This window comes from Nelumbo lutea, chromosome 4, assembly GCF_056320005.1.
Source record: "Nelumbo lutea isolate HS-2025 chromosome 4, American lotus-T2T, whole genome shotgun sequence".
Classification (NCBI taxonomy): domain Eukaryota; kingdom Viridiplantae; phylum Streptophyta; class Magnoliopsida; order Proteales; family Nelumbonaceae; genus Nelumbo; species Nelumbo lutea.
This window is the reverse complement of record NC_142687.1, coordinates 80,639,796-80,663,739: the sequence shown is the minus strand read 5'-3', so window position 1 is coordinate 80,663,739 and position 23,944 is coordinate 80,639,796. Positions and strand designations below refer to the sequence as shown.

At 36.7% G+C, this 23,944-nt stretch overlaps 1 protein-coding gene across 3 annotated transcripts; it reads left to right on the top strand.

Moving 5' to 3' along the window:
• Positions 1-6,050: 6,050 nt before the first annotated feature.
• On the top strand, positions 6,051-23,773 carry LOC148861284 (P-loop containing nucleoside triphosphate hydrolases superfamily protein). 3 transcript variants are annotated; one of them, XR_016113091.1, is made up of 7 exons: positions 6,051-7,124; positions 16,266-17,494; positions 17,733-17,775; positions 18,264-18,657; positions 18,762-18,880; positions 23,310-23,391; positions 23,493-23,773. XR_016113091.1 is itself a non-coding variant. In XM_088985386.1 (5 exons), the coding sequence occupies exons 1-5, from the start codon at positions 6,527-6,529 to the stop codon at positions 18,811-18,813; spliced, it is 2,316 nt and encodes a 771-aa protein (XP_088841512.1). In that variant the 5' UTR covers positions 6,051-6,526; the 3' UTR covers positions 18,814-19,080. The 3 variants fall into 3 exon arrangements, 1 of the variants encoding a protein (XP_088841512.1); XR_016113090.1 differs by having other exon boundaries at positions 23,310-23,773; XM_088985386.1 differs by lacking the exons at positions 23,310-23,391; positions 23,493-23,773 and having other exon boundaries at positions 18,762-19,080.
• The last annotated feature ends 171 nt before the right edge of the window (positions 23,774-23,944 follow it).

Here is a 23,944-nt window from a genome sequence, read left to right as displayed (position 1 = left end):
CTCTAGAGAGCTGTCATTGTTTGATTGGAAAAATGAGTTGATAGCGTTCAGGGCTCCCTTCAGGCCTTAAGTCATTGAGGTCAGCCACCTCAGCTCTTCTAGAACAACCCCTTAATTATTGGTGTAGTGTTTTAACTTGTATTTCTTTTCAAAGAAACAAGATTTTTTTAATCCTTTCAATTACCGGTGGGTTCAAATTCAACCATTGTCCCTACCCCTAAGAAAAAGGAAATCGGACTGATTATCGCCCCTATCCCCAAGTCCATATCAGCAATATAAGTTGGCATCAAGGTTTTTAAAACCGGACTTGACATGGAACCGTTCTGGGTCCGGTTCCCAGGTTGAACGGTCCAACTGTCTGGTCCGAATAGACAGCCCACTGACAAAAAAAACGAAAATTTAAAAAAAAAATTAAAAAACCTAAAAAGGCCAAAAACCGTTCCTGGGTCAGTGGTTTGCTGACCCAATCAACAGTTTTTGGCCAAAAAGCAGTTTTAGGGTTACACGGAATCAGTCAGGTGACCAATTCTTGGTTGGATTGTCTGGTCTGATCTGGTTTTGAAAACATTGGCTCTGGCATGTTAAACATCTCAAGGTCACTAGGGAATTCAGAGAGTGGCCCTGCTGCGTAAATATGGACACTTGTTGTCAAGTAAGGGAATCCGTATTTGGTCCTCACAAAACTTGTTCTTATAAAGTCCTCACAAAACTTGTTCTTATAAAGCCCTCACAACACTTGAAACAGTGCGAGATGTTCCAAATGCGCATTGCTAGTGTTGTGAAGACAAATTTGTGAGGGCAAAATCCGGTCTCCAGATGAGGATGCTGTAGATGCTATATACTTATAGAATTTTGGAAGGATGGCATTCCCTAATAGAGAATTCCCTTTTGTTTGGCTTAAGAACTCTGATCTTGTTTTCCCACTCTCATCCCTGCTATTTTATTTTCTCCCAACTAATGATGCATTTGGCATTCCTTATTTTAAGGATTTATTTCCCTTTTGCAGTTAAAAATTCAGTCACGCATCTTAACTGAAAAATAGAGATAAGTCCTTAAAAGTTAAAATAAGGAATGCCAACTGAAGCCTAAGCCTAATGAATCCTTGAAGATCCAGCATAAGTATACTATTTGTATCATTAAGATCATATTCTCCTTGATTAGTAATAGATGACAAAAGCAAAAGCACCAACAAGTCTACCTTGAAAAACATTAGCGGAAAGGAAACTGAGATTTGAGGAACGGAATGGATTAAATTGCTAGACTTGAATCGTGTTGCTGCCAAGGATGGGCCAAGTGCAACAAAGTAAGTTCACTTCCTTAGTCGAAGCCGATGTGTCCGGTCCTGAGAATAAGAAAATACATGTCAGAGGCCTCGAGTGTTATCTCGAGGGCAGAGATTCTGACGGTCAAGTTAGTCAAGCATGTAAGAGGGCTCGGACGAGGTCCGAGATGAGAGTTCAGACGAGATCACTGGAGAGCAAAAGAGCTAAAGAGTAGGAGTGAGCAAGATGGTTTACCTAGAGATGGGGACCTCTATTTATACTTGCTTTGCCTTGGGAGTGGTTGGAGGTGATTGGTAGTGGCGGTTGATGCCACGTGGTGCCATCCTAAGCCCTAGTACTTGCGCCTACATCAAATCGTATGCTTTTTGGTTAGGTCAGTGGTCCGGCTTCAAAAGCATGATACAAACCAATGACTTGTTATATTTTACTTAGTTGATTTTTCAAAAATCAGTAGAGAAATAAATCTTAGTTTTTCATACTTAAGGGCGATTATTGACACCAAGGGATGTGACTTCATGAAATGGAGAATGATTCTAAAAATGGTTTCTTACCTAACAAAATGTATATTTGACAACTAGTGGGGACCCATGTGATGCATGGGATTTATGAAGTGAAAGTGAAACAACCAAAACTTATAACTAAGGAAGGAACACAATATTGTTTGAAATAATTAATCTTTATTTTAATATTTTTTTACAAATATAATTTAGTAATTTAATCATTTGGATTAATTATATTAATACTTTTTAATAAAAATAGAAAAGCATTGCTAATTAGTTAATCCAATAATTATTTTTTCTGTATTATCTATTAGTGTTCTATTTTATTTATTTTACTTTATTAATGATTAAATGTTACACTTTTTGTAAATATTATTTAAATATTTAAAATACTTAAGTATTAGTAAATATAAAAAAATTAAGCTATAATTATAATTAAATTAATCTATATTTTAACTCTTTATTCATAATTAAATTAATCTAAGGTCGAGCTTGAGGTTTAGGACTTTGGGTTAGGCTTGAGTGGATCCTCATCTTGACCCAACCCACCCAAGTTGCACCCCTAAGAGTAATTTAAGATTCCTAATTGGATTTAACCAAACCGAGTGCAATTCATGCATCAATTGTTTTTCGGTTTTTTTTACTACCGGTAATTAAGCACATGCGTTGCACGTGAGAAAATTTTCTTCATATTAATTATTTGAATTTTAGATATATCATAGTTAAGATACAAATTGAAAATTAAAAAAAGTAACAATGTGATTAAAAATAAACTTAAATATTTATTATTCAATTATGGCATCATGCATTTTTTTGAAAAGTTGGATCATTGACCCACCATCTAGATAAGAAATAGCATTGCTTTTGGATTAGTTTTAAATTAGGGAGAATTTTAGTCGGAGCTGACTATACATTTAAAATTTGGTTACAAGTTGGTCCACAAATCAACAAAATTATAACAAACAACTCTATATTTCAAGTTATAACAGCCCTCGCCATGTCATTGGAGGGTTATGTGGATATTGCCAGCATGGTACTCTTAATCCATATTGGACATAATAAAAAACTTATACTGAAATTGCCATTTAATGTTGGGTGATTGGAAAAAAAAGTGTTTTTAATCTCTCTCTCTCAATCTCCCTCACACTCTTTTATTCATAGTCATCTTTATCTACTCAACGACTATTTGATTTGAAAATAAATAAAAATGGTTTTTGGTTTCTAAATTTACATTCTCTATATCAATTTCTCTCATTCTCTCTCTCTACCTATCGTTCTCCCTCAATCTCTCTCATTCTCTTTCTCGGTCGATCTCTCATTCTCCCTTAATTTCTATCATTCTCCCTCTCATGTTTTTTTTTTTATTTTCTTATTTTCTTACACACTTATATGGTATTAATCAAGTCATATAAAAGAACATGAAACCAACTTGGTATGGTTAAAAAATTATTACACCAATTTGATAAAATTCACAAGAAACTCTTGGCTATGAAATTTACACAAATTAGAGAACAATAGAGATTGAGGGAGAAGGGGATTTTGATCGAGAAAGAGAGAGTGAGGGAGAAGAATGAGAAAGATTGAGGGAGAACAACAGAGAGAGAGGCTTTGATTTGGCTACAGACCGAAGCAAAGAGAATGGGAGAGATAGAGGGAGCGGGAGATCAAGAGATGACTGTGAGAGTTTGAGAGAAGGGAGGGAGATCGAAAACCAGAGGGAGTGGGAGAGAAACTGAAAACCTATTTTTGATATAAGTTTTTTGTTGTGTCCAACATGGAATAAGAGTCTCATGTTGGCAACAACCACATAAGCCTCTGATAACATGGCAAAGGTTTTTATAATTTGAAATGTGGAGCCGGTTTTCAGAGTTTAGTTGGTTTCTGGACCAACCTACAACATAATTTTAAATGTACAATTGACTTTGACTATATTTTTCCCTTTAAATTATATATTTCATTTACATTATATAAAATAATTTTTTACTTTTCACACTTGACTTTTGTTTGTCTATGGTATCATTTTACTCAAATCACTAATAACCCACCATCTAAAAATAAAAATTGTTTGATTTCTAGGTTGACATTAAATTTTGTATTACATTTCCATCATTGATAACATTATTTCTTATGTATAAAACTTATTTTTGTTCAATATAATGAATGTACAATATTAGAGATGCACCCAATGTTTTATTTTTTATAAATATATAACATTAGATATGTATCCAAAATTTTCTCTTATCTTTTATTTTTTTAATTTTTGTGATTCTTTGTATTTTCTATTATTAAAAATTTTATTATTTGACTATGACATCATTTAATTTCTAGGTAGATTTTGAAATTGGCTTTCTATTTTCATTATTAATAAAAATATTTCTTACATTTCATAGTTATTTATTTTAATTTTTTATTATTTGATTATGACATTATTTATTAATCCATTTGACCACAAATGGTCAAATTGCTTGCCCACCATCGGGAGGAAAGAAAATGGTTTTGTTTTCAAATTACTTTTCAAAATATTCATATTTATACTATTAAAATTAATATTGTGGATTTAATTACAAGAATTTAATGAGAGAGAATAGGAAATATTTTTATTTCCAATTGGTTTTAAATTTTACATTCCATTTTCATCACTAATAAAAACATTTCTTATTTAACATACTTATTATTGTTTAATATGCATGTTAAAAATGTTCCCAATTTTTTTAATTTATATTTTGTTTTTCATTTTTTCATTTTATTATTTAATCATGGCAGCATAGATTAACCCATTTGACCCAGAATGATTTAATTTCTTACCACCACTTAGATGAAAATACTATTTTTGCTAGGTAGATTTTAAAGGTATAAGCTTTTATGTTATTGGAATTATTAATTTATTAAGTGTGAATTTAATTAATAGAACTTAATGATGAGAATAAATAAAAATGATTTAAATATATGATTCAATGAACATGAATGCAAGTTAATAACTTAAATGTTGGATTTAATGAGAGAGGATTGAATGCATTGAATATCTTTGAATTACCTCTTTTCAACTCATTTAATATCAAGAACCAATTACCCTATTTGCCCTCATTTTTTTATCATTAAATTTAAATATAGAGGGGTAAGTATTGTCCTTAGAAAATTCCAGAAATATTCTTGAGGCCATTCTTACTTTTTAAAGTAGTATAGATTTTTAAATAACATTGAAGTTGAAGGAGCTATGGTGGATGTGTTACACCATTATGTAGCCTAATGAACCAAGAAAACAAAAGATATTGAGCTAGCTTTTGATAGTGTATTAATACTTTAATAGTTTTTAAGATTGCCTAACCTAGCTTGGTCAACACCTTAAGCGTAATAATCTTTGTTAGGGCTTAGGACATGCGTAGGCTTGCCTTGTTAGCATTTCTATTTATGCATTAATATAAAATCTGTTATCTAAATATTATATAATAATAATATTTACCATATTTGGATGTTAGAACTTGCATCTTATTAATAATCATATTAAATATAGATTTAACCTAATCCGGTTTGATTAAAATCCATGTCTAATAAAAAATTATTATTATATATATGTAGTATAATTATGTATACATATAGATATTACATGTAATTATATAAATTTTATAATTAATCTATTTAATATTTAATATTTATATACATTTATTACTCATATATATTTTAAAAAAAATTAGTTTTTTTACTTTTTAATTTTGGGTCATTTTAAATACAATAAGATTGTCATGGATTAAATTTAAAATCCAACATAATAATTAGATGTGGATGTGGATATAGAGATTTCAAAATCGAATGTTGATGTGGATATAACTGGATTTGATCTAAATCCAATCCGTTTATAACCCTACTATCTACATTATGTGTGGAGTTGGTGGAGATCCGAGTTAAACCTAGATTAGAAGAAAATAATTGCTTGAGCTTGAAAATTCATAGGTCTAACCCAGTTGAGCTATCTATTAATATTAATTTTTATTAATTTCTTAATTTTTAATAGTTGCTAGATAAAAACTTGCTAAAATTTAATATTTCTTATTAATTTAGTTATTGGGTTTCACACTATAAATTTTTAACAATTAACCAATTAAATAGAATTTAAACATAAAATAAAAATTGGAATGAAAATTCTATCTTTTTTTTTAAATACAATAGGGAGTTAGGGACTTATCCGCCCCACCCATTGATGAAACTTGAAAGCTCAACATTTTTGTGTAGACTGTTTTCTTTAAAAACGTGAAATCGAACCTCTCTCTCTAAGACTCCAAAGTCCAAACGCCTCAAAATCGGTGGTTCCGATTCCAAGCCGCACCCGAGGTCCAATGGTGTAAAGTTTGTTTCCGCTTTGTGAACGGTCGAGAGTCGATATATCTGTGGCGCACGGTTGCAGAGTCACTCTTCTCTCAAACACGTGCCGACCTACATGAACGCAATACATCCATAGTCCATACTCCAGACAGAAACAGCCAAATTCAGAAATCCGGAGTTCGAGAGCATCTCGAGCTAATTATTTCATTCAATCCCTAGAAGGAGATCCAAAGAGAGGTTTGGTTTATGGGTTATGATTATCTGTTTTAGAATTTCTTAAAGAGAGACCACTTCGTTTTATCTGTTTTAGAATTTCTTAAACCCTAAAAGGAGAGAAAGTACCTCGAGAGGTGACTAGGGTTTGTCTGCTGCATCCTGCATCCTGGACGATGAAATAGTGTATTTTTATCTCAATAAATCGGGGATATGTCGAAGAGGAAATTCGGCTTCGAAGGTTTTGGCATAAACAGGTCGGCTACCTACAATTTTGAGAGATCCCAGGCTCCCCAGAGATTATATGTTCCTCCTTCATCCCGTTCCAGCGGCCATGATAACTATGAAGATCACGACCTTGACAACATCGAGTATGATGAGAGGGATGACCGCAACGATGCTCCTAATGATCAGAGCGGTGGTGCTGATGATGGGGAGATTGACCCCCTTGATGCGTTCATGGAGGGAATTCACGAAGAGATGAGGGCGGCGCCTCCCCCGAAGGCTAAAGAGAAGGCAGATAAGTTCGGGGATGATGACGAGGATGACCCGATTGAGATCTTCTTGAGGGCAAAGAAGGATGTGGGTTTGACTCTGGCTTCGGAAGCTCTTCATGCTGGCTATGATTCGGATGAGGAGGTGTATGCGGTAGCTAAGGCTGTAGATGCTGGAATGATTGAGTACGATTCAGATGATAGTCCTGTGGTTGTCGATAAGAAGAAGATTGAGCCGATTCCAGCTCTGGACCATAGTTCTATAGACTATGAGGCATTTAACAAGGATTTTTATGAAGAGAAAGCTTCCATTTCAGGTAAACTGAAAAACTAATCCCATCAATAGACTTTTGGTTTTCATAATTTGATTTTTTTTAATTGCAAGATGTGTGCTCCGGACCATTTATTATCTACGTTAACACTAAAGAACACTTACGGCTGTCTATGACACTATATCATTACTCAAAAGGATAAGAAGACATTTCATTCAGCAGTTCTCTTCAACCTAGTGTGAGTCTGCTTTTGCCTTAGAAATTTGTTAAGGAAAAGCACCTATAAAAAAGGGGAATTCCAGACAATAGGTTACTTAATGTTTGGGGGTGTTCTTCCTATTCCAAATGGGGGAATTCTGAAATGCCTTTTCTATATGATCTTGCAAACTCTTTGGTTATGGGAGAAAGCTGGGCTACTCATACTACTGGATAACAAATTGAGTTCACGGCCAAGCAATGTTCTTATGAGTTTGATAAATATGTCAGGACTGAAGAGCTATGGTATTCTTAAGCCATTTTTTTAACGCTGACTCATCCATTTATATTGTTGGGGAGGGGTAGGGGGCAGTGAAGAAAAAAAAAAAAGAATTGCAATGGCATTACCTGATTGCATCTTTGTTGCATCTTTATAGTTAGTATCTTTAGAAAGAATATCTGCCTTTGTCATTTGACTTTATGGTTTAATGGTTTTATAGGTTATATTATACATCTACATGAGTGGTTTCCATGTGGCAAGGCATTGACTAGTCATTTTTGCTTCCCAAATCCCAATAAAATACACCATTTAGTTGGTGCCTAGGCGTTCATTAGTTTACTACTACAAGGAATGTTTTAAATTTAAGATAATGATGCAATCTCATTTATATGTCAATATAGACTGTAAATATGCAATAAAAAGATATGTTATTAGAGAGGTCCACTCATGTGGCATGTGTACAACAGCAGACCATAGATTGGAAAAGGGGCTAAAACTAAAAGAACTCCTCCATTCTTTTTTCTATTATATGCCTTGTTTCAATTTTATATACCTTGACTTGCCACATGCAGAGGCATGAGTAGGGTATCATAGTCTATTTTTATTAATTTTTTGAAAACTTATGCACTAAATCATAGTTATCCACTGAAAATAGTTGATTTTCAGAATCTGAAGAGATGAGATGAGAAAACAGTACCATCATCATCTAAGCTTTATGCCTTTATTCCAACTACATGGCATCAGTTACATGAATCCTGTTTCTTTTCTCCATTCTGTTATGCTTATAGCCATATTCATTGTTAAATCATGAAAGCTTAAATCATTTCTTGCCACTTCAACCCATGTCCTTTTTAGTCTGCCCCTGGCCCTTCCAGCTAGGGGTGTTCAAATGTGGTTGATAAACTGAAAACCGAACCAAACCAAACCGAATAAGCTAATTTGGCTATTGGTTTGGTTCGGTTTTTATTTAAAAGATCGGTTTTCAGTTTTGGTTCGGTTTGACTGAAATTTTCAATCGAACCGAACCGAAAACCGAAAACCGAATTAATGCTGTTATTTAGTTAAGTATATTAAACATTAATGTTTTATTTAATACTTTATGCTAATTAATTATTATATTTCCCAATAAACAATTAATAATAGTTAGTTAAAACTTAGACTCATTATTAATTGTTTATTAGTGATTAATTGTTCATTAATCATTAATTATTTTTGAAAATGGACAATTCGCCAATTTCCCATTGGCATAGGGCTTTGGGCCTATTTTAGCTTTTAATTAATAATAGCTAATTAATTAAAACCATTGAGCTTTGGGGTCGTTTTAACTTTTAATTAATAATAGTTAATAGTTAATTAATTAAAACTATTGGGTTTTGGGGCCATTTTAACTTTTCATTAACAACACTTATTAAATGCTTGTCATTTATGTAGAACCAGGGTCCAACTGAACCAAATCGAACCTAATTTGATTAGGGTCGGTTCGGTTCTAAAATACAATTTGGTTTGGTTCGGTTAGAGAAAATGATAAAACCGAATAGTCAGTTAGGTTCTCGGTTTGAACCGAACTGACCGGTTGTACACCCCTACATCCATTCCCTTCAACCTGCAACCAGTGCTTCTTCTTACATGTGCTGATGAGAAAAATTTATCAATAGAAAATAATGTACTTCACCTTGATTTTAAATTTTAACACACATTTGTGAGAATCAACTGATCTAGTGATAGATAATATGATATAATGTCCCATTTAATTCAGCAGCAGAAGTATTGAGCAGAATGAGTAATAACACTACTGTAATTAGTTGACTAGTTTAAAATAAATTGGTGTTTGACTAGTTGTTAGTGAATGCTTATTCATCCCAACCTATGCATACAGGGTATAACTTAGTTGATGGTGCAGTAAGTATAACCCTAAACTGATTAGTAACTTAGCTAGTTGATGCTTTGACAACACTAGCTAAAGTACATTTTTTACTATTTCTTTTACTTGTTACAAGAATCTTTGTTATAATGGGCCAGAGTATGTGACATGGTCCCACATGCCAAACCAATCGCAATATTCATTTATTTAATTACATTTTTTTTCTGATTATAGACTGCTTATTTCTTATAAAGATAAGCATATTTGTTATCTTCCTACTAAAATGTCTTGGTTCTTAACTGCATGGAGTAGTCACTATTCACTATTGGATTGGTTATTTTGAAGGGTTCAATGGTAATTGACATTGGTTTCTGTAGTTGTTCAAGATTGCTATCAGTCTTGATCACTAGGAAATTTCAGGTTTGAAGAGAAGAGAAAGTGAAGGAGGAGAAAGAGTGGTGAGAGAGCAGTAGAACACAATTTTGAGGAGAAGAACAGAATCACAATATTCTGCCGCCGCCACTTTAATTTAATATTTATATGTTATGCTAGTTACATGAAAGGACACATCTGCCCTTGGTGTTTACATCATAACACATAACAATATAAAACTGAAAAGTAAATAACAACTAGAATAACATAATCATAAATCGACCACAACTGTGACTAGATACATTCTATCCTACGGACAGAGTGGGACCACAACTGTGGGGCCCACATCAATGTTCATCAATGTTCTCTACACTCCCCCTCAAGTTGGGAGTAGATGTTTATCATTCTCGACTTGGATAGATCTGCTTCTAGTTTCTTTCTTGATATGACTTTGGTGAGGATATCTGCTAGTAGCATACTGGATGTGATGTAAGGGAGGCATACTTCTTGAGATGTGACCCTCTCTCGTACAAAATGCCGGTCAACTTCAATGTGTTTGGTTCTATCATGCTGCACTGAATTATGTGTTATATCAATGGCTGCTTGATTATCACAATACAACATCAAGGGCTTCTCATACTCAATGCCCAACCCCTCAAGTAGAAATCTTAGCCATAGGATTTCTGCCACTCCATTGGCCATGGACCTGTATTCTGCTTTAGCACTTGACCGGGAGACAACACTTTGTTTCTTATTTCTCCAGGAAATATGGTTTCCTCCCACAATGGCACAATATCTTGAGGTAAACTTTCTATCATCAACACTCTTAGCCCAATCAATATCTGTATAGACCTTCACCTTCATGTGGCTATTGTTCTTGAATAGTATACCCCTATTCGGGCATCTCTTCAAGTAGGCTAAGATTCTTTCTGTTGCAAGAAGATGTGTGGTTCTAGGAGAATGCATGTATTGGCTGACAACACTAACAACATAAATAATATTTGGCCGAGTGAGACAGAGATATAGGAGCTTTCCTATCAATTGCTGAAACGTAACTTTGTCTTCAAGAAGCTCCCCACTCTCAGCACTAATCCCGTGGTTCTGTGCAATTGGTGTATCTGCAGGCTTGACACCTAACTTTCCAGTTTCTGCCAACAAGCCTAGGATATATTTTCTCTGAGAGATAAAGATCCCCTGTTTGGATCTAGCAACCTCAATACCCAAAAAATAACGGAGTACACCAAGGTCTTTTACCTCAAATTCTTGATGAAGGAGCTGTTTAAGGGACTCAATCTCATGGCTATCATTCTTTGCGACCACAATATCATCAACATATACTGTCAGTAGTGTCAAGGAAGACTCCACCCTCTTAATGAATAGGGTATGATCTGATTGGGCCTTTACATAACCAAACTTCACAAGGACTAGTCTGAATCTATCGAACCAAGCCCTAGGTGATTGTTTCAAACCATACAAAGCCTTGTTGAGCCGGTAGACCTTTTTGCCTATCTCTGCATCATAGAATCCAAGAGGCAAACACATGTAAATTTCTTCCTGCAAATCTCCATTGGGAAAGGCATTTTTCACGTCCATTTGGTATAAAAGGCCAAGTGTGACTTGCTGCAAGGGATAATAGGACTCGAATAGTGGTCATCTTGGCTACCAGTGCAAAGGTCTCCAAGTAATCTATGCCATAAGTCTGTGTAAACCCTCTTACAACTAACCGAGCTTTATACCTCTCAATAGATCCATCTGCATTATGGTTCACCGTAAATACCCGTTTGCATCCAACTGGTTTCTTTCCTTTGGGCAGATCAACTACCTCCCAGGTGTTGTTTTTCAACAGGGCATCCATCTCAACTTGCATTGCATTTTTCCATTCCGGAACGGATAGGGCTTCTTGCACTGTTATTGGAAATGGAGCTAAGGTAGGACTTGTAGGTAGGAGATAGGCGATCATAGGATAAAAAAATGGGAAATACAATGGGCTGTAGATGTGGTACAATGTCGTTTCCCTTTACAGACTGCAATCGGAAGGTCAAGATTATCTGTAGGAGGTGAAATGGCTAGGACTGTAGTACCTGGACCTGGAGCTGGAGGTGAGATTGGAGCTGGTCTGGATTGCTGATGATCAAGATCAACCTGCCTACATTGCCTGTGATAGACCCTCAACTCCTGGTCCCTCTGACCACCCTCACCATTACAACTCTCCCTCAACTCCTGATCCCTCTGACTACTCTCACCATTGCAGCTCTCATCACCCAATGGAATAGGTAAAGGAATTGCCCCACTTTCACTGCTTTCCCCCTAAAGACAAGGACTCAAACCCCCACTCTCACTGCTCTCTCCTGAGGGGAAACCCAAGGATAATAGGGTGTCCCCTCAAAGAAAGTGACGTCCATGGAGACAAACTTCCTCCCTGAGATAGGACCATAGCAGCAATAAGCCTTTTGGGTTTGTGCATAACCAAGGGAGATGCATTTGGAGGCTTTGGGTTCGAACTTGGAGTGATGAGGTTCGAGAAGCTGAACAAAGCATGTACAACCGAATGTCTTAAGGGGAACAGAAAACAAGTCCTCATGTGGGTGTAGAAGGGAAAAAGGCGATCTCATATCAAGGACCCTGGAAGGAACCCGATTAATAAGGTATATCGCCGTGAGGATAGCATCACCCCAGAAGCGGATAGGAACATTGGAAGTAAACATGGGACTTTTAGCCATTTCCAAAATGTGCCTATTCTTCCTTTCGACAACTCCATTCTGCTGAGGTGTATGAGGGCAAGAGCTCTGGTGGATAACCCCATGATGAAGAAGATAAGATGTCAATGATTTAGCAAAGTATTCCTTTGAGTTATCATATCTGAGAACTTCGATCTTAACATCAAACTGGGTTAGGATCATTTTGTGAAAATTTTGGGTCAGGGAAGGCACCTCATCTCGTGAACGCATGGGATAAACCCAAGAAAAACGGGTATGATCATCAACAAATAACAAGAAATATCTGTACCCACCCATGGAAGGGATATGATAAGCCCCCCAAATGCCAGTATGCATAATATCAAAAGAATTATCACTCCTTTTATTACTCAATAAATAAGGCTTTCTACAATGCTTAGCAAACTCACAACTTTCACATTGCAACTGAGACAACTCAATAGACTCAAATAAAGCAGAAAACAGACTCTATAAGGACCAAAAAGACAAATGACCTAGTCGGTTATGCTTTGGCATAACCGGACTCACACTCTGAGAAACAAAAGACATCTTTTCAACTAACTCTCCCTGATGGAACCTCTCCCTGAGCAGATAGATCCCATTCGTCTCATGACTAGTCCCAATCACCTTCTTCGTCTCCGATTCCTGAAAAACACATCGGTTAGGAAAGAAGGTTACTGAGCAGTTCATATGCTTGGTAATACTACTGACTGAAAGAATGTTAGTATCAAGCTTAGGAACATGCAAGACAAATGACAGGGAGATAATATCTGATAATTTGATGTCACCCTTTCCAGAAATAGGAACCAGGGAGCCATCAACAATAGATACTTTATCCCTACCAGAAGACAAATGGTAGGTAGTAAACAATGAAGGCAAGCTAGTCGTGTGATCAGATGCACCTGAGTCTATTACCCAACAAGGTTCAGTAGTACCTGGAGCTGAGGCATGATAGGCTGAAGCTCGAGTACCTGAATGTGCAAAGGCAGATGTGGCAGGTGCTGATGAAGACTGTGGTGGCTGAGCTGAGTTTCCAACTTCCTTTTCTAACTGTATTAAGGCAGCCCGAACTGCTGCTAAGGTCTCTAAAGATGTTCCTTTTGTGCCAGATGAGGATGCTGAATCAGTGTTCACGGCTACATGATGCCCTTCTTGCTTCTCAACTTCGCAGGAACCAAGTGAGGGTGTAGTTTCTAGCATGTCTCTTTTGTATGTTTGGGCTTCTTACAATGTTCACATACCACATCCTTCTTGTCTTCCTCCTGTCCTTCTCTGAATCACCCCCTGATTTGGGTGTGACCGCTACAAAGGCTGGTGTGGGGGGCTGAGGTTGCATCATAACCTTCCTTCTGGTCTCTTCACTGTGTACAAATGAGTATGCTTGAGAGAGAGTCACACTGTCTCTAGTCAAAATCTGTTGCTGTACAATATCGTACTCTGAATTTAGGCCCACCAAAAACTCAAATACCCGGTTTGTCTCAACCTGCTTTCTATATATCTGTACATCTTTGGGGCTCTCCCACTCAAGAGTCTCTAAGTGATCAATCTCACGCCACAGGGACTGCAAGGTAGAGAAATATATTGAAACCGATCTCTCTTCTTGTTTAAGATTCTTCACTTCACATTTCAATTCATATGCTCTAGCAACATTAAGGGGTTGGGAATAAGTTTCTTTCATAACATCCCATATCTTCTTAGCTGTCTTTGCCCACAAATAATTCTGACTAATATGAGGCTGCATAGAATTACACAACCATGTCATAACCAAGTAGTTTTCTTGAATCCACTTGGTATATGTCGGGTCTACCTTGGGAGGTTCCTTCATATCTCTCAAGAGGTACCCTAATTTACATCTTCCACCAATAGCCATCATGGTTGATTGGACCCATTCCAAATAGTTTGATCCATCAAACTTTACGGTCGTAATCTGACCACCCATCTCAGAAACATTACCATAATTGATGTTCCCAAGGTTGCTTTTTGCTTGATTTTTAGATTCCATTTCTGTCAAGTCTCAAAAACAGCACTTGGACTACCAATCACATTAAAAAACAGTATGGGCCTGATCTGTCTTCACAGTGTATGTGCACAAAACTGGGATAATTCTGATTTGAAACCAACTAGCCAACAGAACAGTAGCTGTCCGTAGAGCTCTAACCCCTTAGGACTCTGAAAAAAACAGCTTAAAAGAAGTCTGATATGCTTGGGAGAGTTATGGTTTTAATCAATCCTTAAAGTGAACAATTCAGTTGCACAATCCACTCAGTACTGTATATATAGACTTGCAGTAGGGTTAATAAGAAACCCTAGAATCTGTATATATAAATCTCAAGGTTCAGTCAAACACTAGGGCTTGCCACAAGATTACTTTCAAACCCTAGAGTAGAGAGAAACACAGTTGAGACAGTTCGGCCTAGGGTTTGCTGTAAAACCCTAGTGAATCGCAGAGAGAAAACCCTAGGATGGTTCAGCCTTCCCCTCCAAATAGGTCCAACCTATCTTCTCTGATCTAACTTCTCTTAGAAAGTAAATAACTTACAAGGAAAAATTGTTCGCTGCCTTCTAGGGTTACCCGAACCCTAGTCTTCTCTGATTCTTCTTGACCACCAACACTCTGCAACCCTAACAAGTTTCCAACAGCTGCTAGCACTTCTGGCGATCTCCAAGAATCAGTCTGCGAACTCCTCCTTTTCAGCTTTCAGTTCTAGGAGATTCTCATGTGGTCGACAGGTATTAGACTCACATGAGAAACCCTAACTTGGCTCTGATACCATGTAGTTGTTCAAGACTGCTATCAGTCTTGATCACTAGGAAATTTCAGGTTCGAAGAGAAGAGAAAGTGAAGGAGGAGAAAGAGTGGTGAGAGAGCAGTAGAGCACAGTTTTGAGGAGAACAGAATCACAATATTCTGCTGCCGCCACTTTAATTTAATATTTATATGTTATGCTAGTTACATGAAAGGACACATCTGCCCTTGGTGTTTACATCATAACACATAACAATATAAAACTGAAAAGTAAATAACAACTAGAATAACAGAATCATAAATCGACCACAGCTGTGACTAGATACATTCTACCCTACGGACAGAGTGGGACCACAGCTGTGGGGCCCACATCAATGTTCATGAATGTTCTCTACAGTTCCCTTCAGTTTTAGATAGGGGTGCAACTTGGTTGGGCTTGGGTTTGGAATTTGTTAAAATTTCAATAGGCCCTGCCCAAAAGCCCAGACCTGATGTTATTTAAATTCTTCAAATCAGGTACCTGACTTGCACCTCTAGTTTTAGACCTGTTCCTACTGAAGGTATAGAATATTGATATGCACGATACACAAATTTTGCATTTTGTGTGTGTTTCAAACAGTGGATACTTTATTTATTTATTTAATTTTTAAATTTCAGTCTGATAATTGACAGATAGGCTACTGAGGATAGCTACTAACATCCGAAACTGTCAAAACCCCTGAACTCTTAATACTTATCGTGTCCAAGATCTTTGAGACTAATACGATACACATGATACAATATGATAGACATTGATACTTTGAACCTTGTTCCTATTAATGATTTGAGTATCCATTTATGTGCCTACTGCAATACAATTTTGTCATTTAATTCAAGTTTTGATTTCAAAAAGTCTACATTTGATGCTTGCTCCAATCTGTCATGTCTGTCAGATTCTATAATTCCTCAAATATATTTTTTCTTGAATAATTTCATCTATTTACTGCCTGATATTTTTCTATTTTCCTTCATTCTTCAGGAATGAGTGAGCAGGATGTTACTGAGTATCGGAAAAGTTTGGCTATACGTGTGTCGGGCTTTGATGTACCCAAGCCTATAAAGACATTTGAGGACTGTGGATTTTCTCCTCAACTAATGAATGCTATAAAAAAACAAGCTTATGAGAAACCAACACCGATACAGTGCCAGGCTTTACCAATTGTGCTTTCTGGAAGGGATATCATTGGTATTGCAAAAACGGGTTCTGGAAAAACTGCTGCTTTTGTGCTTCCTACGATTGTGCATATCATGGACCAGCCTGAACTTGAGAAAGAAGAGGGTCCAATTGGAGTGATATGTGCACCTACTAGAGAACTAGCACACCAGATATACTTGGAATCCAAGAAATTTGCAAAGTCCCATGGAATACGTGTTTCTGCAGTCTATGGCGGAATGTCTAAACTCGATCAGTTTAAAGAATTGAAGGCAGGCTGTGAGATAGTTGTTGGTACTCCAGGAAGATTGATAGACATGCTAAAGATGAAGGCTCTCACAATGTTTAGAGCCACCTACTTGGTTCTTGATGAGGCTGATCGGATGTTTGACCTTGGGTTTGAGCCACAAATAAGGTCTATTGTAGGTCAGATTAGACCGGACCGTCAAACATTGCTGTTTTCAGCAACAATGCCTCGCAAAGTTGAAAAGCTAGCTAGGGAAATTCTAACTGATCCTGTAAGAGTTACAGTGGGTGAAGTGGGAATGGCAAATGAGGATATTACTCAAATTGTTCATGTAATTCCTTCTGATGCTGAAAAGATGCCTTGGCTGCTTGAGAAGCTTCCTGGAATGATCGATGAAGGAGATGTTCTAGTCTTTGCTTCAAAAAAAGCTACAGTAGATGAGATTGAATCCCAGCTGGTTCAAAGGGGTTTCAAAGTTGCAGCTCTCCATGGTGACAAAGATCAGGCTTCTCGCATGGACACTTTGCAGAAATTTAAATCTGGAATTTACCATGTTCTTGTTGCAACTGATGTTGCTGCTCGTGGGCTTGACATCAAATCAATTAAATCAGTTGTGAACTTTGATATTGCAAGAGATATGGATATGCATGTTCATCGTATTGGTAGAACGGGTCGAGCTGGAGATAAAGATGGTATTGCATATACTCTTATCACACAGAAAGAGGCACGCTTTGCAGGTGAGTTGGTCAACAGTTTGATTGCTGCTGGACAGAATGTGTCTGTGGAATTGATGGATCTTGCTATGAAGGTAAGTTTGCATGGAATTTGCAATCAACACAGTTGACACATAAATGTCTTCAATTTGTCTTATTTACTGTATCCATATTTCTTTTCTGGACAAGTTTAGATACCATGATTGCAAAGATTATATCTACTCAATAACTACTTTTGTGTTCCTTTGAGGGGAACCAGCTTATCTATTCTTTTATTTTAGAACAATGTTTATGTATTATAAACGTTGATTGTTTTTTTCTGTAAATTGTTAGGATGGGAGATTCAGATCCAAACGTGATGCCAGAAAAGGATCCAGTATGAATTTTCAATCTTTGCTATAACATTCTTTATAGGGAATGTTCCTTTGATCAGTGGTTTGCAGATAATTAATTAATGTATTCTTTGGAATTATTTTCTGATTACTGGGTATTAATTATTTCTAGGGTTTTTAAATTTTGCCCTCATTTTAATTTATCCATTAGGGGAGAAAATTTAGGCAATCATTAAGACAAAGAGACAGTTACCATTCCCAATATATATATATATATATATATATTAAGAAAAAGAGACAGTTACCATTCCCAATATATATATTAAGAAAAAGAGACACGAATCATACATATATGCATATTGGGGAATTATATTACCATCTGCAAATATTGAGGAGTTTGTTTATTGGTAGGATATAAAGATAATTGATATTTCAATTCTCTTTTTTGCACCATAAGAAGAAGATGAAGCTTTAATAGAGTACTTTGACAAGAGAATTCTTTACAAAATTATTTCCTTTGTTCTTTGTGCAGGTGGGAAACGAGGAGGAGGGAGGGGAAAAGGAAGTAGTGGCCGAGGTGTCCGTGGTGTGGATTATGGCCTTGGTATTGGATATAATCCAGAGTCGGCAAATACACCATCTCAATCTGTTCCAAGTCGATCGTCTGCTGTCAATGCCCTAAGGACAGGAATGATGGCACAGTTCAAAAGCAACTTTGTAGCTGCAAAATCGGATTCTCAAAATAGTAGCTTCTCAAGCGCAAACGTGAGCAAGAGGCCAGTCTTGCCTGGATTTGTCTCTGGTGGTTCAATAGGTGGAGATGCAAACAGAACTCAGACAACAACTTCATTCAATCCTACTCCATCAGGTGGACAAACCACTTCTGGGAGTTCCAAAGAAAATGGAAGTCAGAAGAAAATGGAAAGGTTAGTTGTCTGAAGTCAACCCTGCATGTTTTGAAACTTTGAATTGGTGGTTTTTTTTTTCTTTTTGATTCTGAAAGATATTTTATTATTTTTATTGTTTTCAGTTCTGGAGATAGGCTTAGAGAAAGGCGGAGGCCCTCTGGTTGGGATCGTTGATTTATGCAATTGATGGATATTGCTCCTGCATGTGACCAAGTGGTGTTCTCTCCTAAGATAAATTGTGGTATGATCCATGTCTGTATTACTAGCTTGCAACGGGTCTTTTTTTTTTTCTTGTACTTGACAAGGCTTTTTGTGTAGATTCTAATTAGCTAATATATTCATTGTGTTTTCAGTCTTTTCAAACTGATTTGTAGCATACTGCTAAATTTTTGGTCTTGTTTTACTTCAAATGATTTATACCTTTGATTCCTAGAATGGACCTATGCCTGTTTCCAAGCTTCAGCAGGCCCCTGATACTTGAAATAAAAGGGCTTTGGGGTTTTGTTCGGTTTCAAGGGTTAGGTGGGCTAAGACTGCCCCCTGATCTATTTTTGAGAAAAAAAAACTAAAAAATTGGAGGCATTGATCGAAACACCTGATATGCATCTTCTAGCGTATCGAGGTGTATCAATGCTTTGAACCCTGCGTATTTCATTCCAGTGCACTGTGTCAAAGATATGCTATCTTGTGCGACCATGGCTTCATTTATTAATAGCATTTCTTCATCTTAGAAGGGGCAGTTAACTATACTCCATTTATTAGTTAGCTGTAGTTTGATGAGATAATCTGTTTTTATTGTAGTACAATTCTTTAGCTCAATTGTTTTGACTTAAGAAGGAGCTTTAGAGGGAGCAAAATGGGAAAAGAGGCAAGGAGAACGGTCACAGAAAGGAGATTTATGAAGGACAAAACTAGACTAGAATTTGGGGCTAGAGGACCCCTAAAATGGTTGTGGTGCCATAACCTCCTACCATGTCCAAATTATGAAATTGGGACACATGAAGGAATGAATCTGGTCGTCAAAGGCCACCGATCTTTTTTTTTTCTTTATTTTTTGGTGCAAACACTCTCTTAGATGTTATCTATAATATGGTGTGTTTAGACCCTCTTAACATCCAATAATTGGATTATGGAAGCTTATGAGTGCGGTGGCTCCACTCCAAGAATATGCTATTTGTTATTGATCAAAAAAGAATATCCTATTTGTCCTTAGATATATAGCATGGTGGTTTGACATAGGGGTGATCATTTCCAGCTTGATCTGGAAATTCCAGGCTTGGGCCTAAGTTGTGTGCAGGCCCGACCAGTCCCTGGCCCACAATATTAATATATTGTATTTTATACTTTATATATAAAGATTATAATTGGACACTTATACTTCATATTGTATATAATATTTTATATTATGACATAATATAAAAATTTTAAATATTTAATATTTAACAAGTAAAAGTCATAGGCCTAGAACCCCGGCCTATCTCAACCGACGATCATCCCTAGTTTTATATCAGAATAGTGCTACAGAGATATTGATATGATTATGGACATGTATAATGTTGTAACCAGTGTGGACACATTTTAAGGAGAGACATGATATTGAAAAGAACTGAGAGTTTCCAATTACCATATGTCTAATTAAGTGTTGGCTTTGGGTTTATTATTGTTTTTGTGATGGCTAACTAGGCATGTCAAGGAGGTTTTTTTTTTTAGATGAATAATAAAGCAATCTCATTAAAAATTTTTAAGACGGATTTACAACTGGTACAGCATTTAGTTTTCCCAAAAGCCGCAAGATGCAGCCTCAAAAACAATATAAATTACAGTGTAGCCTAGAATAATTGACCCCTATTCACCCCTTGTTTAGCTAGTAGGTCTGCCAGCCTATTTTCCGATCTTCTTTCCCACTGAACTCTGACTGTTATATTAGAAGTTAGCCATTTGAATCTTCTCAACGCTTCTCTGAAAGGCCAAGCTGCTGTCTCCGGTTCATTCAGCCACCGTATTACCACTTTAGAGTAGGGGTGTTCACGGTCCGGTTCGGTGTGGTTTGGAGATCTCAGACCAAACCAGTAAATTACAGTTTGAGAAATTTCTAAACAGAACCAAACCGTTTTGGTATGGAAGTCAAACCAAACCGTTTTATTACGGTTTGGTGTGGTTTCTAATACGGTTTGGGGATTTTGGACCATTCTATGGTTCTGTTGGGCTTAACCCAATTAGAAATCCCAAATAGCTCCCCTAAAAATTAAAACTTAAAACTTTTATTTATTATTTTATTATAAAATAAAGAGTTCATTATATATTTATAATTTTACGCATTCCCATAGTTGTCAAGGTGACTAGGCGAGACTAGGCGACCATGGGGCACCCGGGCGCCTAGGCGATGGAATCTGATAAACTATTTTATAAGTTTGGGAACTAGGAAGGGAGTAGAGTAGGTTTGGCTGTTAAAAATAATAAGTCGCCTAGTCACCTAGGCAGGCGGCTAGGCGACTAGAAGGGAGGAGAATATGGGCGGGGCCCCTGTTTTTTCGAAAAAAAAAAGCATTGAATCTGGGCTGGAAGAAGAAGAAGAAGAAGAAGAAGAAGAAGAAGAAGGGAGGAGAATAGGGGTGGAGGCCCTGTTTTTTCGAAAAAAAAGCATTGAATCTGGGCTGGAGGAGGAGGGGGCGGAACCCCTGTTTCTTTGAAGAAAAAAAGAATTGAATCTGGGCTGGAAGGAAGCTGGATTTAGGCACCCACCTAGTCGCCTAGGTGCCCACCTAAGTCTGGGCGGTCGCCTAGTATACAAAACTATAGGCGTTTAGGCGAGGCGACACTGTAAAACCGCCTAGTCGCCTAGGCGCCCACCTAGGCGTCGCCTTGACAACTATGCGCATTTCATTTAGATATTTTATATATAATGTTTATATTATCATATATTCATATTATATATGTATATAAATCTTCGGTTTATGGTTTGGCTCAGTTAATAAAGTTCAATAAACCAAACCAAAACCGCAAACTGCAATTTAGAAAATTCTCAAACCGAACCAAACCGTTTATAGGTATAAACTGAACCAAACTGCAAATTTGGTTTGGTTCAGTTTGGTTTTGTGGTTTGAACCATATAATGAACACCCCTACTTTAGAGTCACCTTCTATGATCAGATCTCTGATGTTCATCTCTTTGGCAAATTGAGCCCCCTGTAAAACAGCTTGCACCTCTGCACTAACCGCATCTCCCACTTCAATTGGACCGGAGAATAAAGCCACTATCTGGCCCTCTGCATTCCCGAATGCTCCCCCAATCCCAGAGGGCCCAGGATTACCAAGGCTGCTTCCATCAAAGTTTAGTTTTGAGGAGGTTCTCTAATGCAGCTGTATGAACATGGTATAAAATTGGTTTTGAGTACAGCAAAGGGGTAACCGGGTAAGTGATTGGTTCTGTGGGCAGAAACCAAAAAAAGGTTATAATACCAACCGTGTTATGTGGGACATATTGAGCAAACATGAAATTTGAACAAATAAAATATGTCCAACTGAGATGCTGTTGCTGCATTGAGTGGCAAGAGTAGGATGGATAAAATCAGAAGCGAAGTGTTTGTGAATTGAGGTTGCTGGATAGGTGAGAAGTATAGGCAATTTGGCTGAAATGGTTTGACATTGTGTGCAAAAGAGCAATATCTGTATTGTTGGCTAGTGAAAAGAGAGACTTGAGTGCGTGCAAAACATAGCTCATGTGTTCCAATGCTTCTGCTTTATTCTCACCCCCTTAATGTGTTGGGACTTTCCAAAAGTTTTTTCCTGTTCACTAAATGGCTCAATAAGCATTGATGAATGATGTGTGGATTTATTGGAGTAATACCCTAGAAAGATCCATAATCCCCTCTCTCAAAAGAAGCGTAATGCCCATGGAAGTTGTAGAGATATATTTGCCATTTCTCATAATGCATATGCACGTGTATATAGGCTTTGTTCTTTAAGGTACTGCTGTGTTGTTGATTTTTCGATTGCTGGTTGTCCAAAGTAAAGCTATCACCTTCGGAAGCTCTTCTTCCATGGAAGTCAGGAATGGGATATTTTTTGGTAGAGATAGGAAGAAATTTTGAGTTGGTCAATTGTCACTACTACTATAGTAGCACACTGGTTGAAATTTCTTTACGTGTCAAAGATATTGATTGAAGATAACTAGATGTGGATATTTTAGCAGCAGTTTCTTTTTGACACCAAGAAGTCCAAGTTGCTCTGCAAAATTCTGCAGAATATCAATTTTTATTTAGAAAGATTTTGTACAAAAGAACAAAAAATGAAAAGATATATATTCAGTTGAAATCTTTAGGAAATTCAAGATTTCATAGAATCACCCACGAATTTGTATCTTCCTAGGCAAGCTTTGCCCCCTCTATTGGGCAAAATTTTGAATTAAATATCGAATGCACAAAATTTTGGTGACTAAAGAATCATTTTAAACTTGTAGCGAGACTTGGTTAGGATCATCAAATGTGCCAATTATATTTTCTAAAAATATGTGGTGCCTTTTATTTTTCATGTTCTTGATCCATGTCCATGCTTTAGTTATCCAGGCTAAGTATTTTTCATTCTGTGGCTGCGACAACCTTAATCACCTGAGCTTATTAGTGTTTTTAGATGTGTCCACTCTAAATGATCATGGTATATGCCTGCGGCAGGAAACATAGTAAACCTCAGGTCTTCAGCAAGCATGGGCTTATTCTGCCAAACTTCACACTGGAGTTCATGGTACATTGGCAGGTATTGTTGTTTTAAGTGGATTCTACTGTAATGGTCGATAACCAATTAGCATGTAAGAGTGACTTTGATGCCCTAATCCTTTTTTTTTTACAACTCATTAGGCAATTGTAACTTAAGAGTGAAAAATGGAGACTTTATAATTCCCTAACTCTGGAAGAAGAGATGAGGAAGTTTCTCTGTATGTGATGAAGGGTGTGTCTGTGTGTATTCTTCTCTTTTCCTCATGGTTTACGGAAGGTCATTGCAAAAATGTTCGGTGCAATTGTAAATGTTGGGTTGATAAAATTTCTGGGTTTGTTTGATTTTGCAATGACAATTTTGTACGCTTTCCAAATGATTTTTGCTTAAAAGAGACTGGAATCCACTTTTTTATATTGATCAACATTGAGTTCATTTTCAATTCAAATATTTCTTATCAAACACTTGCAAAACCGCCATTTACACTCTTCCCAAATGGTGCCTTTAATAGAAATGGTAGCTGTGGCAACCAAGGTTATTGTTTGTTTTTTTTTTTTTTTTTTAATTTTTTTTCAAAACCGGTTCTAGTAGGGGC

Coding starts and splice junctions, on each gene's coding strand:
- LOC148861284 (XM_088985386.1), top strand. CDS start 6,527: ATGTCGAAGAGGAAATTCGGCTTCGAAGGTTTTGGCATAAACAGGTCG. Junction 7,125..16,265: donor AGAGAAAGCTTCCATTTCAG/GTAAACTGAAAA, acceptor TTCATTCTTCAG/GAATGAGTGAGCAGGATGTT. Junction 17,495..17,732: donor TGATGGATCTTGCTATGAAG/GTAAGTTTGCAT, acceptor GTAAATTGTTAG/GATGGGAGATTCAGATCCAA.